This window comes from Manacus candei, unplaced genomic scaffold (genome assembly GCF_025592945.1).
Source record: "Manacus candei isolate 608988 ecotype Guabito, Panama unplaced genomic scaffold, ASM2559294v1 h1tg000115l, whole genome shotgun sequence".
NCBI classification, from domain to species: domain Eukaryota; kingdom Metazoa; phylum Chordata; class Aves; order Passeriformes; family Pipridae; genus Manacus; species Manacus candei.
Window position 1 is genome coordinate 1,137,607 of NW_026138163.1, and position 13,607 is coordinate 1,151,213.

At 53.0% G+C, this 13,607-nt stretch overlaps 2 protein-coding genes, 1 long non-coding RNA gene and 1 pseudogene across 3 annotated transcripts in view; 1 reads left to right on the forward strand and 3 right to left on the reverse strand.

Annotated features, from left to right (window-relative positions):
• LOC127461902 (olfactory receptor 14J1-like) overlaps positions 1-8,823 on the reverse strand; it is an 88,980-nt gene extending 80,157 nt beyond the window's left edge. The window contains exons 1-5 of the mRNA XM_051770105.1: positions 8,809-8,823; positions 8,348-8,418; positions 6,695-6,754; positions 6,371-6,565; positions 4,447-4,525 (exon numbers count right to left, since the gene is read on the reverse strand). The gene's annotated coding sequence lies outside the window, so the exon portion shown is untranslated. The remainder of the gene's footprint in view (positions 1-4,446; positions 4,526-6,370; positions 6,566-6,694; positions 6,755-8,347; positions 8,419-8,808) is intronic.
• LOC127461896 (zinc finger protein 493-like) overlaps positions 1-13,607 on the forward strand; it is a 431,778-nt pseudogene that overhangs the window by 303,147 nt on the left and 115,024 nt on the right.
• The window catches only part of LOC127461897 (zinc finger protein 271-like), a 406,813-nt gene that overhangs the window by 285,178 nt on the left and 108,028 nt on the right, over positions 1-13,607 (reverse strand). Inside the window, exon 4 of the mRNA XM_051770094.1 lies at positions 3,340-4,011. Coding sequence (XP_051626054.1) covers positions 3,340-4,011 — 672 coding nt within the window. The remainder of the gene's footprint in view (positions 1-3,339; positions 4,012-13,607) is intronic.
• LOC127461921 (uncharacterized) lies at positions 10,480-11,295 on the reverse strand. The gene is made up of 3 exons (XR_007900234.1): positions 11,169-11,295; positions 10,780-10,913; positions 10,480-10,570 (listed from the first exon to the last, which is right to left on the reverse strand). It is a non-coding gene; the product is annotated as an uncharacterized LOC127461921 (long non-coding RNA).

The window sequence follows — 13,607 nt, forward strand, 5'->3', positions numbered from 1 at the left end:
ACTTGGGGGGGTCTCACTGGCAGAGTAGGTCACTGACCATTTCCTCCTGCATTGTGGGGGCTTCACTCAGCTCCCCATTAGCAACTTCCAGCCCTGGGAGCTTGGGATTCTGAGGACAACTGCTTTGGGTGTTAAAGACTGAGGCACATAAAGCACTAAGTAACCTCATGGAACCAAGGACCATTGTGACACCACAGGGCCTTCTGGACTCAAACAAGCTCTGTGACACTGTGGAATCTCATGGAATCAAGGCAGCACTGTCACCCTGGGAAAACTCCTGGAATTCAGGGCCCATTGTGACACTGCAGCTCCCCATGGAACAAAAGGAACCCTGGGATGCTGCAGAAACTCATGGAACCAAGGGACCATTGGGACATTGAGGGGGCTGATGGAATCAGGAAGCCATTGGGACAATCCAGGGCCTCATGAAATCAAAGGAATTCTGGGACACTGTCCAACCTCCTGGAATCAAGGGTTCCTGCTGACATGTGTGTCCTCCTGGAACCAAGGGAGCCCGGAGATATTTCTGAACCTCCCAGAATCCAGGGGCCATTGGGACCCTGCAGAACCTCCTGCATTCCAGTGGTCCTTGTGAAACTGCAGGCTCTCCTGGAACCCAAGGATTCCTGGAACACTGCAGAGCTCACGGAACCAAAGGGCCACTGTCCCACTGCAGCTGCTTCTGAAGCACAAGGGACCCTGGGACAGTGGGAAATCTCTGAGAATCCAAAGGGCATTTTGGGACTGCAGGGCCTCATGGAACGAAAGGAACCTTTGGAGACTGTGGAAGCTCATGGAATCCAGGGGCCATTGTGACATGTGGGCCTCCTGGAAGTAAAGGAACCCTGAGAATTTCTGTGGGAACAAGTGAAGGCAGCAGCAGCTGCATTCAGTTAATCAGGATCCAAAAGAAGTGTTTTGGCCTTTACAAGTGTTTTCCATCAAGAAAGTGCTGTTTGCCAAAGTGGAAACCACTTGGAACCCTCTGCAGTGGTTTGGACTTTGTTTTCCCCCAGAGGCTAAGAAAAGTGGTAGACCCCAAGGGGTGGAAACCCCTGGAAGTTTTGAAGTTTTGCCCAATGGGCGCTCCTGTAAAAATGTCAACATTCCACAAGCTCACCGGAAGAGATGAGTTGTCTTTGTTGTTGAGGAGAGGTGGTCATGTTGTAGAGCCACGAGGAAGGGGCTCGGAGCCCCTTGGGGCCTCCGGGGCCCCCCAGCCCTAGCTGGGGGCTACAGAGACATGGAACAGTGTTAAGTTGGACTAAGCGTCTGTGGTTGAACCTGGAGATGTTTCTCCAGGTGAGCAGCAGCAGCAGCAGCAACGGCAGAACAACACTGACCAGAGAAGCGGTGGCAGAGAGCCAGAAAAGATAAGATGCAGTAGAGGCATTACAGGTAAGCAGGAGGGAACTCCTGGAAAGGGAGAGAGAGCCAGCAGCAGAGCTACAGAGTCTTGGGGTAAGAACTGATACCAGACCCCCCAAAACTCCCTTGGAGACTCCTCCTAGAAAGAGTAGGAGTACATGGACTCCTATTTTGGAGAGTAGTTTTGGACATGCAGCACCGGAGAGAGAGAGAAGCTGAGAAGCTCAAATAACATCCCGGAGCTGGACCGGGACGGTCAGATGGAATGTGGGGGGAAGGGGGGTTGACCTTGGCCCCCCCTTGCTGCTGCTGACAAGCCTAGCAGCCTGAGACAGAGCACAGGAGCTCTGGCAGAACTCTTGAGGCAAAGGCTTGCAACTGAATGCTGCCCAAGATGTTCTGACTCAGGGGTGAATCCCCTGAGGAAGGGACTTTCACGAAGATGCCCCTGCATTTCGTGATATACCTGTGGTGATGTGAGTCTTGTCCCCGCTGGCAGTCCACAGGTGAGGCCTTCGCTTGGACCGAAGGAGAGCTGAGGGGCTTGGAGACCCCCTTGTGTGTATTGAAAAGAGATCCAGCTACAACAACCCAGTTACTGCTGCATGGAAGACAGAAGAGGAGCTGCTGCCCTAAATATAGAAGGGATCTGTCCTTCTTTCCCTCCTGGACTTTTATTTGGAGGGGAAAAGAGATCTGATCCATTGTAAGTACTATATGTCATGGTAGAGATAGTTGTGATCATGTGTATAATGTGTTATAATATTTATTTGTACAGTCATTGTAATATATTCCCTTTCCCCCATTCTGAGTCTGGCGTGTTTTGTCTGAAAAACCCATCTCACATTAGGTTGAGATGTGGGAGGGGGCTTAGACTAGGGAATTAGATTTTTGGGGCTATCTCAAACCATGAAAATGGTAGCCCGTGTTTTTCTCTGGTGGCTGAACACAGGCAGCACATGAGGGGAGGGGAATGTGTGGAATCAGGGCACTGCTTTGGGGCCATGCTGGGAATTTCAGGTGGACTAAAAGACAAAGCCCAGTCGATGTTTCCAAAGGAACCCCAATGAAAGGGGGACGCCGGAAAGATGGGAGGACAAGTCCCGCAATGGAACTCTGTGTGTGCAGCCTCATTTTCTCCTTCAGTGCCCACAGGAGAGGGGGCAAAAAGTATTGGTTGGGACCCCAAAACAATTGGGGGGGGGGGAAATGGGGATTGAGGGGATAATGGAAAAGTGGGAGGAAACAGAAGAAGGGTGCAAAAAGGGGGATGGTCTGGTGGGTCCAACGGTCCCATGGGGATCTTTGGACACAGGAGTGCTTGGAAAGGGTGGTGGCCCCCCTGAGCTCCAAACTTACTGTGGGGTGCTGGGGGCTGCTGGATCCAATCTCAGCCTTGCATTTTGCCAACAGCTGCAATTTAGAGGAATTACAGAGGTGTTACTGAAACACTTTTGTCCCCCAGATTTTAAAAATGGCAAAACAGATCTATTGATAGAAATGAGTTAGTTATAGTTACAAATGATCAGACAAAAGATCTTAATCAGAATTATTTACTGCACAGTACAAACACTAAGACTACCAGGAGTACAGGATAAGATAGGACAGTGCTCTACACTAAAGCAATTGTTGAAGCAAATCTACTAAAGCTGGCACAAAAGCAATAATTCTTAATTAGAGATGGATGGAATTCCCCCAGACCAACGCTCATGGGGAGATCTCTGCTCTCAACCTCCAGCAGTGACCTTGGGGGGTCCCCAGCCAAGGCAAGAATCTCCCCACACACCCCTAAGAAGGGTTCTGTTGGAAGAACCTGCCCCTGGGAAAGGGGACTGGCCCATTCTGGTCAAAAGGGATGGAGTGACAGTCACTGGACTCCAGGGGTTGCCTCAGCATCAGGGGGTTCATTCAGGGTGGAAGCAGCGGCCGAATCTCTTCCCGCAGTTGGGGAACTGGTGGGGCTTCTCTTACTGGTGGGTCCGTTGGTGTGAGGTCAAGTGAGAGCTCTGAGTGAAGCTCTTCCCACACTCCCCACACTTGTAGGGCCTCTCCCCGGTGTGGATGCGCTGGTGGGTGACGAGGTGGGAGTTCAGTTTGAAGCCCTTCCCGCAGTCGGTGCAGCGGAAGGGCCTCTCATCCGTGTGTGTCCGCTCATGCAGGAGGAGATTGGAGCTGGTCTGAAACCTCTTCCCACATTCCAAGCACTTGTAGGGCCGTTCCCTGGTGTGGATGAGGTGGTGGGTGCGGAGATGGGATCTGTCACTGAAGCTCTTCTCACATTCCCCACACGTGTAGGGACGTTCCCCAGTGTGGATGCGTTGGTGGGTGCGGAGGCTGGAGCTCAGGCTGTAGCTCTTCCCACAATCCCCACATGTGTAGGGACGTTCCCTGGTGTGGATGTGCTTGTGTTTGCGAAGGGTGGAGCTGTCACTGAAGCTCTTCCCACATTCCCCACATGGGTAGGGTCGTTCCCCGGTGTGGATGTGCTTGTGTTTGCGAAGGGTGGAGCTGTCACTGAATCTCTTCCCACATTCCCCACATGGGTAGGGCCGTTCCCCAGTGTGGATGTGCTGGTGGGTGAGGAGGTGGGTGCTCCTCTTGAAGCTCTTCCCACATTCCAAGCACCTGAAGGGCTTCTCCCTGCTGGGAGGCTGCTCAGGGACCACCAGGTCAGAGCTCCCCCTCAAGCTCCGGCCGCCTTCCCGGCGCAGGCTGGCTCTTTCCTCCTCAGAGCACCCTGGGCTGGCTTTGGAGCCCCTCCTGCGGGGGGATCTCCGGCCCTTTTCCTCCCCGCTGCCTTCCTGCGCCGGGGAGCCCTTCAAAACGGCCTCTCCCACCAGGGTCTCACGGGGGGATTTGTCCTCCGCGCTCTCCCTCCTCAGCTCGGGGCCTGGGGCAGGAAGCAAGAAGGACAGGCAGGGGATTTGCCTCCGGCCCACAGGGAAGGCCAAGGACATCCCCCCAACTCCGGCCCCGGCAGGACGGCGGCGCCAGCGGGGTTGTCCTGCAGCCGGGGCCATGCTGGGCTGACAGAGCCAGCACAACACCCGCCCAAAGGGACACTGACTTCCTCCTCACCTGCCTGGGGGGCCCAAGGCATCTTCCTCTTCCTCGCAGCCTCCTCCTCCATCCGCCCAAGCTTTGGGAAGGACAAATCCTGATCGGGGGAAAACAAGGGCTGAGCGTGTTGGCTTGGGGGCTCCTCCTGCCCAAGTCCATCTCTAGAACTTACCAGGCCTCCTGTGACCATATAGACCTCCAAAAGCCAAGATCCAACCCAGAAAAACCGAAACCACTGACATTCAGACAAAAAACCCCTCAGAAATAGTGAGATGAACCTCTCACAAACTGTAAAAATGTGAGATTCAGCTAAAAATACTCCAAAATATCAAGATTCAACCAGAAAAACTCTCCCAGAAGTTCCCCCTCTCTGGTCTCTCCCGTCTGGGGTTCAGAGGGTCTCCCCTCTCTGGGAAGCTGGGTGTCCCACTTAGGGATGCTGAGAGTGTTGGGGGTCCCAAGGCTCCCTTCTCCTCTGATTCTCGCCTTCGGGATACTGCATTCCCAGAAATTCCCCCTCTCCAGGTTCTCCACTTTGTTGTCCCGGGGATCCCAGGGGTCCCTGCTGTCCAGGTTTTCCCTTCTCTATGCTGCCTCTCTAGGCTCTCGGGGTACTTGCAGCTCTCCCCTCTCTCCAGCCTCCCCCGCTCTCCAGGGATCAAGGCATGGGGACACCAAGGCTCCCCCATGGAAACCCCGCTCCCGCTCTCCCCACTCTTCTTAGCCACCCTCTCACACCCCTTTTCCATTGGCCCTTCAAACCCCAGCTCCTCTCAGTTCCCTTTGGGGGTGACCCACTGCCCCTTGCGCTCCCTTTGGGGGTCCCACCCGCTCTTTTCCCTTCTCTCGCCCCTTTCCCATCGTGGCCGCTCCACTCACCCGACAGCGGCAGGAAGGGCAGGGACAGGGGCACAGCAGAAACAGCAACAGCAGGAGAACAATCATCCCCCCGATCCCATGGGTGCCCAGGAAGGTGGAACTCGTCCCAAATATCCTGGGGGGAGTGTGGGGGGTTGGGACATAGTCAGGCTGCCAGCACAGATTTCCCTGCAAAGTCTGCAGTGAGTCAAGGTCTGGAGAGGAGATTGTGCCCCATGCATGGGATTGCAGAGGCTCCCTCAGGTCCCCAGCAGGAATCAGCAACCAGGAATAGACACAAAAGGTCCCCTCGAAAATTTCAGGGGAGTGTCCTGTAGGGAGGGGACAGTGTCACCCCACCAGGGCGGGGTTGGCAAGTGGGAGGCTGCTCCAGGGGTCTGCAAGAGGCCTCGTGCTCTGCTCGGCCCCAGCACTGGCTGGTACCAACACCCCCGGCCCTGGGCAGCTCTGCTGCCACAGGCTGTGCCCTCACCGTGGCCCTGCAATGGCCCTGCCTGTCCCTCACCCGTGGCCCTGCCCGTGGCCCTGTCCCTTGGCTCTCTCTCTGCCAGCTCAGTGTGGGGCACACGGGCTGGGGGTCCCTCCCAAGCCCCCCGGGCAGCCGGCGTTGGCTGGGGGGATGTGAGGGCTGGGCCTGCTCAGCACAGCCCCGGCCTCGTGCCCAGCGCCTCTTTCCTGCCCCACACAAGAGCTTCCCGGCCCCCCCAGGGCTCCCCTGCTGCTGCCTCTGCTCCTGGCCCTGCCTTTGCTGCTCCCTTGGCTGGGGCAGCGGCTGCAGGGGGGGATGGCAGCAGCTTCAGCTCCACGGCACTTCCTGGGGGGAGCTCAGCCGGGGGGGACGGGCAGGGACCTGATGGGGATGGACAGGGGCCCAGCAGGGACAGCCAGGGCCTGCAGGGGAAGGCACAGGGACAACCTGGACCCCCACACTGCCACGGCTGTCTCTGCTCCTCCTTGCAGGCTCCGTGGCCAGGCACAGTTTGTGTTCCTGGGTGCCCACCATCTCAGCACTTGGAGACCCTCAAATCAGCGCCCACAGCTCTGCAGCAAAGCCCCAGCTCACCTGGCACACAGGGGATGGACACAGCACCTGCTCAGGGATGGGCACAACTTTTCCTCTTCTCCACCACGGGGCTCTCCTTGCTCAGCAGCACCTCTGCCTTGCACTTATTCTCAGCCTCACCTCAGGGACAGCTCTGGGCTCACCTCCGCGCCACTTCTCAGCCTCACCTCAGGGCCTGGGCTCAAGGACAGGAACCTGCAGGGAGGGGACATCAGGTGCAAGCTGAGGGCTGCCTGCTTGCACTGGCCTCTGGGCTTCTTTCTCCTTCTACAACCAGCCCACAACTCAGCCTGCTTTTCTAACACCACACATTTACAGACTAACCTTGGAGATAGATATGGACAGACATCTCTATCACCCTGGGGATGGAGCCTCAAGCATGTGCTGCCACAGGAATGGCAATCACAGAATCGCAGAATCAGCCACGTTGGAAAAGACCTCCGAGATCATCAAGTCCAACCCTGGATCCAACCCTGCTGTGCTTCCCAGACCATGGCACTGAGGCCACATCCACTCTCACCTTCAACACCTCCAGGGACGCTGACTCCACCCCCTCCCTGCCCAGCCCATTCCAAGGCCTGATTACTCTCTCTGCAAAAAATTCCTTCCCAATATCCAACCTAAACCTCCCCTGGCACAGCTCCAGACCCAGCCCTCTTGTCCTACTGCTGCTTCCTGGCAGAACAGCCCCACCCTCACCAGGCTACAACCTCCTGGCAGGGACTTGCAGACAGTCAGGAGGTCTCCCCTGAGCCTCCTCTTCTCCAGCCTCAACACCCCCAGCTCCCTCAGCCTCTCCTCAAACCATCTGTGCTCCACTCCCTTCCCCAGCCTCATTGCTCTTCTCTGTACATGCTCCAGGCCAGGATCCATTGGCCCTCTTGGCCACCTGGCCACACTCTGCCTCCTCTTCAGCTCCCTGTCCATCCCCACTCCCAGCTCCCTTTCTGCCTGCCTGCTCTCCAGACACTCTGGCCCCAGCCCGGGGGGCTGACGGGGCTTCTTGTGGCCAAAGGGCAGGACCCGGCCCTTGGCCTGCTGGACCCTCATCCCCTTGCAATCAGCCCATGGATCCAGCTGGGCCAGGTCCCTCTGCAGAGCCCTCCTGCCTTCCAGCACATCAACACACCCCCAGCTTGGTGTCACCTGCACATTTGCTGATCAAATGCCTGGTTCTGCAGCAGCTGCAGATGCTCAAGGGGCAGCAGGACCAAGTCAGGGGCCTGGGAGGGCCTGGGGGGCTTTGGGGTATGGGAGGGTCCTGGGGGAGCTGGGGAGGGGCTTTTGGGATTGGGGGGACAGACCAGTACAGACCAGTACAGACCAGGACAGACCAGCACAGACCAGGACAGACCAGTACCTCCTCACTGCTCCCCAGATCTCTCCTGGAGCTGGGCCACCTTGTCCTGGGACACCTGAGCCCCCCCCAGTGCCCTCCCAGTACAGCCCACTGTGTTCCTGTCCCAGGGTGCCGGGTGATCCCTCTTAGAGGGGGGTTGGAAGGGATTTGAGGTGGGGACTTGGGGAGATTTGGGGGGATCTGGGGAGGCGGTTCAATGGGGACTTGGAGGGTTTTGAGGGGCTTTGTGTGTATTTGGGGGAGTTAAAAGGGGTCTTGGGGGGGGTCAAAGGGATCTGTGTGGGGAGGGGATTAAAGGGAAAAGGGGGGCTAGGGCACATTTTAGGGGGTTAATGATGTCTGGGGGGAAAGAGGAGTAGCAGCACTACGAGCAGGTGAGTCCTGAGACCCCCCTAGTGTACCCAAGACACTCTTTGTGACCCTCAAAACCCCCTGGGACTCCCAAAATCCCCCGAGAAACCCCCTAAACTGCTTCAAAGACACCCCCCCCAAAGCCCTCCAGGACTTCTCAGTTCCCTCAGAGACTCCAAAACTCTCTCACGGACTCCCAAACCCCTTCAGGGACCTTCAACCTCCTCCCTAAGTCCCCTCACGACATCAGCCCCCCCCAGAGATACCTTAAAACCGCCTCAGGGACCCCGAAAAGCCCCTAAGGGACCACAAAACCACAGAACAGCAGAAGAGCTTTCTGTAAAGGAAGGGAGCAGAGAATCTCAGAAGGAGGAGACCGACGAAAAACCGAACCAAAGCAATAAAATCATCCTGGCCCTTGCAGTTTTTCCTCCACCTTTTTCTCATTTTTCCTTTTTTTAGGGTTCTTTCTTTGGTTGGGTGGTTTTGAATTTTTTTTCCGAAGGAATTTCTCAGGACCCGAATCCAACATCCGGGTTCTTGGGAGGCCTCCCGGGCCCCGCGGCCGCCGACAGGGTTGCAATCCCGCGCTCTGCCTCTCGGGAACCCCCGAACCCCCGCGCTAAACCCTCCCGAGCCCTCCGGCCTTTCCCCCCACAGCCGCGCTCCCCGCAGCCCCCGAGGGGATCCCCAGAGCCCGCTCTCACCCGCTCCCGCCCGGTCTCACAGACAAAGGAAGGCCCCAGCGCCATCGTGACTTCCCGGCAGCCAACGCGGCGCTCTGCGCGCGCACCGCCTGCACAGACCCCGCTGCAGCCAATCAGCGCGCGGCCACTGCCCCGTCCGCCCGCCTTCTGCCACGCCCACCGCCTTGCGCGGTGCACTGTGGGACTTGTAGTTTTCGCGGGGGTCAGCGGCCATTTGCATGGACTTTTTGGGTTTTCTTTTTTTTTTCTCTTTTTTCTTTCTTTCTTCTTTCTTCTTTCTATTCCCCCCTTTTTCTTTCCCTTTTTTCTATTTTTCTTCCTTTTTTTTATTTCTTTCCCGTTCTTTTTTTCCTCTTTTTCCTCCTTTTTCTCTTTTTTCTTCTTCTTTTTTTTTTCTTTTTTCCCTTTTTCTTTTTTTTTTTTTTTACATTGTTTTCTATCAGTTGTATTTGCAAGGAAGATTTAAAAACAAATCAAAACAATCTCCAGGTACATATCTTAAGACAACAGATAATCTGGCATTGTTCCAGGTTCATGAGGATTCCCAAGATCACAAACACTGAGATGTGAAGGGTGCTCACACAAAAAACAGCTTTCCCTGTTTTTTTCCACACGTAAAGCAAGTGTGGAAGGGGCATTTGGCCCCAGGCAAGATGCTTTTACAGCTACTTTAGGCAGTCCAAAGTGGATCTGACTGGCAAATGGGATTATGCCCATTCTTTCAAGGAGGATTTGAAGAGTACACTGAGGGGAAACATTGAGGGCCATTTCTTCATCTGCTGAAGGGATGAGAAGAGAGGGGAGCAGGTGCTCTGGCCCCAGACCTTCTCTCTGCTTTGAGGACAGTTCTGTGTTTTCCTCTGTCCATTGAATTCCCAACAAAGAAGGAAAAAACTACAGGAACTCCAGTCTGGAGTGCTCAGGACATGTGGAAGCAGGGGAATTTTTCTTCCCAGCTGGGATTGAGAGTGCAATTTCACACTCCTTTGCAGAGCATTGACTGAGACATCCCATTTCTGCCCAGGGATCTTCCAGGGGGAACTCAATCTGGGCTCTGGGCAGGTCCTTGCAGGGGCAGCAGCTTCCTCTGCACATTTGAGGGGATAAAGCTGCTCTAAACCTACACTCCAACTACTCCACAGCAATTTAGGACCTCTGAGGACAGTTCCCCACTGTTTCCACCCCGGCAGAGACCTGAACACATCCTGTGGGCACTGTGTGACCACCCCTGGCATTAACACCCTGCAGGAATGAAGACACTGACTGTAAAGACACTTGTCTACCTGGAAACCTCCACTTTCTTTGCTACTATACAGCAATAACATTTTCTATTCATATTGCAGCTACAGACTTAACAAATAGAATTGCATATATTGTGCTTTAGAAATTAAAATGCATTCCAAAGTCAGGCAATGCTAAACAATGAAAGTCTTGAAACCCTCCCCCCCTCTTTCCAGTTTCAGAACCTGCCCACTTCCTCACTCTTCACAAAGGGAGAAACTCTGTCTCTCCACCTCTGAAACAAAAATTCCCTCCCCAAAAGTGATCAGAAAGAGTCTACTTAGGCACTACTGCAAATGGAAGTTGTCTAATAACCATTCCTTCTAACTCAGGAAGAGGAGGAGGAGAAGAAAGTCACAACAAATGTTTGGATTCCTTCCTCTCCGACGTTTTCTCTTCCCTATCTGAAGCTCTGGGACATGTGCAGGGGGGTCAGCATCTCTTCAAAGATGGCTCCTTTCACATCAGAGCCCCTCAAACTGGCTTCCTGGAGGTCACAACCTGCTGGGTCACAATTGGGAAGGGGAAAGGAAAAAGAAGTGTCAATGGAATGCACCCAGAACTCTGTTCAAAGCTTTACTGGAAGTCCATTTACCTGAACTCCATTGTACTCTGAAGCTGGAGAGCTCAGCCAAAAGCCAGCAATCCCCCCAATTACCAGCTGACGATAGCAGAGAAAGGAATAGGATGGAAAATGAATCCCAACTCACTTCCAAATCAGTTCCTGCCAACGTTGCTCCCCTGAGGTTTCAGTTCTTTAGTTTGGCGTTTCTCAGCGTTGCAACTCGGAGGTTCATTCCTGTCATCTGACTGCCCTCCATGGCCACTCCTTTCAGGCTGGCACCTGGAACACACACAGAAAGGAGTTCTGTGAGGAAAACCAGTCAGAAACACAGCAGCTGCACACTGGTGCTGCCTCAGAGCTGTGTGAATTGGAGGAGGACAAGGGGATTTGGGACTGAGATGGTCACAGACTCAGTGCAGCCCTTGTGGGCCCTTCTCCGGGTTGGACAAACCACAGCTGGACCTTTTCTGGGCCATAGAAATGCACAAACACAGGCTTCAGTTGGCACAGATTCACAAGGCAAAAGCTTCTCACCTTCCAGATTAGCTTGAAGGCCTGATGGGTCCTCAGAGTTGCAGCCTTTCAGGGACGCTCCCTCTGCGTTGGAGCGCAGCATCTTCACCCCTGGCAGGTTGGCACACTGGCACAGACAGGAGTCACTGAGAGCCAGAGGAACAACACCAAAGACAATCAAGAAGACACTTTTAATTTCTGCTTTGGGAGTCAATCCCATTAAATCATTAGTGTGAGGAGGTGTAAAAGCTTTGGGAACCAGAACAACTCTAGAATATATTTAAGAACTCGATGTTTTACACCCCTCTGTTTGTTCCAGCTCCTCTCTGTTAACACAAGCCCAGCCCTCCCAAGCTGCAGCAGCTCTTCCATCCAGCACAGAGCCTGACAGGTCAGCCCTCTCCAGGCTGGCACAGCACAGGTTGGCACGGGCCAGGTTGCAGCGGCTCAGATTGGCCACCTTGAAGTTGATGCAGCAAAGATCCAGGTGGGAAAGATCTGCTCCACTGTAACTGAGATCATGGAAATCCCAAGGAATAAACCCCCCAAAAAGGTTACAGAATGGAAGGAGTAGGTCTGGACACAAAGTTATCATCATTGTGTAGACAGGTGTGCATTAATATTTACAATGTGTAAATATCTATATCTAAATATATGGATAGAAATGTATTAAAATATATCCTGTCTATAAATATAGACAGATACAAGATAGATACAGACACACACAGGTCCTGGGAGGAGCTGAAGACACCCCACCAGGGAAGGGGGCTTCTAAAAAGGAGGGAGAGGGACTTTTGATATGGGCCTGGAGGGACAGGACAAGGGGCAATGGTTTTTCAACTGAAAGAGAGCAGGGTTAGATGGGAGACTGGGAAGAAATCCTTCCCTGGAAGGGTGGGGATGGGCAGGGATGGAATTCCCAGAGAAGCTGTGGCTGCCCCTGGATCCCTGCAAGTGTCCAAGGACAGGTTGGATCAACCTGCTCTAGTGGAAGGTGTCCCTGCCCATGGCAGGGGGTGGAATGAGAAGACCTTTAATGTCCCTTCCAACCCAAACCAGTCCATGATTCTATATAGACAAATACACACAAGAACATTTATTTTACTACTTCAGACTAATGAAATCTAAATACAAAGCTCTCAGAAATTGTCCTTGGTTCATTTTATATTTAAACAAATGTAAGGGGGGTACTTTTGAATTAGATGATCAATGGAGCATAGAGGCATGAGAAAGGAATCATATCAGGATGTGAAACCAGCCAGAGTATGGTACAATGGAACTTCATGGCACAAGCTAATTGTAAGGTCCATTGTGCTTTTTAGCAAGTCAGCCTGATATCCCCTATTATCAGAGCTGAGTTCTTCCTTGGTTTTGCTACATATTGCAAGATAGATACATCTACCCTTGAAACACAGTGGTAGAGGTCATACATAGGGGTGAGAAAGATGATGATGGGAGGAAGATTATGTGGGCAGGGGTCGCTGGCCCCTTGCCCTACAGCAGGGCATGCAGACTGTTGCCATTAGGTAATGATTTAGGTGGTGTTTGGCTGCCACTCAGGCATCACCTTATACTGGGTACTGGCCCTGCGTGGTGTAATGTAGAGCTGATAAAATGGGGTGTCAGGACTGCTGGGGTGAGCGATCCTCATCCTGCCATGGAGACTGTGTTGTTCCATGGGGACGCCCGCTAAGCACGGGCACCGACCAGCTGCTGCAGATCCTGGCAGCCCTGGCCTGTCTGTGTGGGTAAGCACAGTTTATTGACAGGAAGCAACTGAGAGAACAAACTTTTAATATCCTTTTAGTGTTCCTTTAATTCCCCTTTTATGTTTATGGTATTTAGTTTCCCTTTTTACTAATCAATATCGAGTTATCCACAATATTGTGTTAAGATCCCTTTTTGGTATCCCTTTTCACTAGTTAATACTGTATTAAATGCTGTTCTTAGTATTTGTTTTAATGCCACCCGATAAGGTAGCTATTTTGTATCCTTTTTTTTAGTTTTTAATTCCTCTTGCTAAGTTTATTACTATTATTATTATTCTCACTGTAATAAAAGATATTTTGTGTGTTTGAGTATTTTTTGGCACTTGTCTTTATTCCGGACATGTATACAAACGTACTGCTACAGGGACTCTCCAAAACACCTCTGAAAATTTATTTACAATCATCTTCTGCCTTAAAACTGCCCCTGCTAGAGTCCCAGGAGTGATGCTGTACAGAAAACAGGCCATTTAAGGGAAAGTATTAATGAACAGGTGTGCATCAACACATTTCCAGTCTGATACTGATCTGTTTCTTAAAAATCACATGCCCATCATCAGTCCTTGGTCAGAGCTGTGCAAAGCAGTTCAGAGCTCTCTGGGCAGGTTGCACATGGAATTTGTGGACACAGGTCTTCCATGTGTCCTGTCATCCTGGGTTGATCTGTGTGACATCAGAAGGCAAGGTGGCCCAA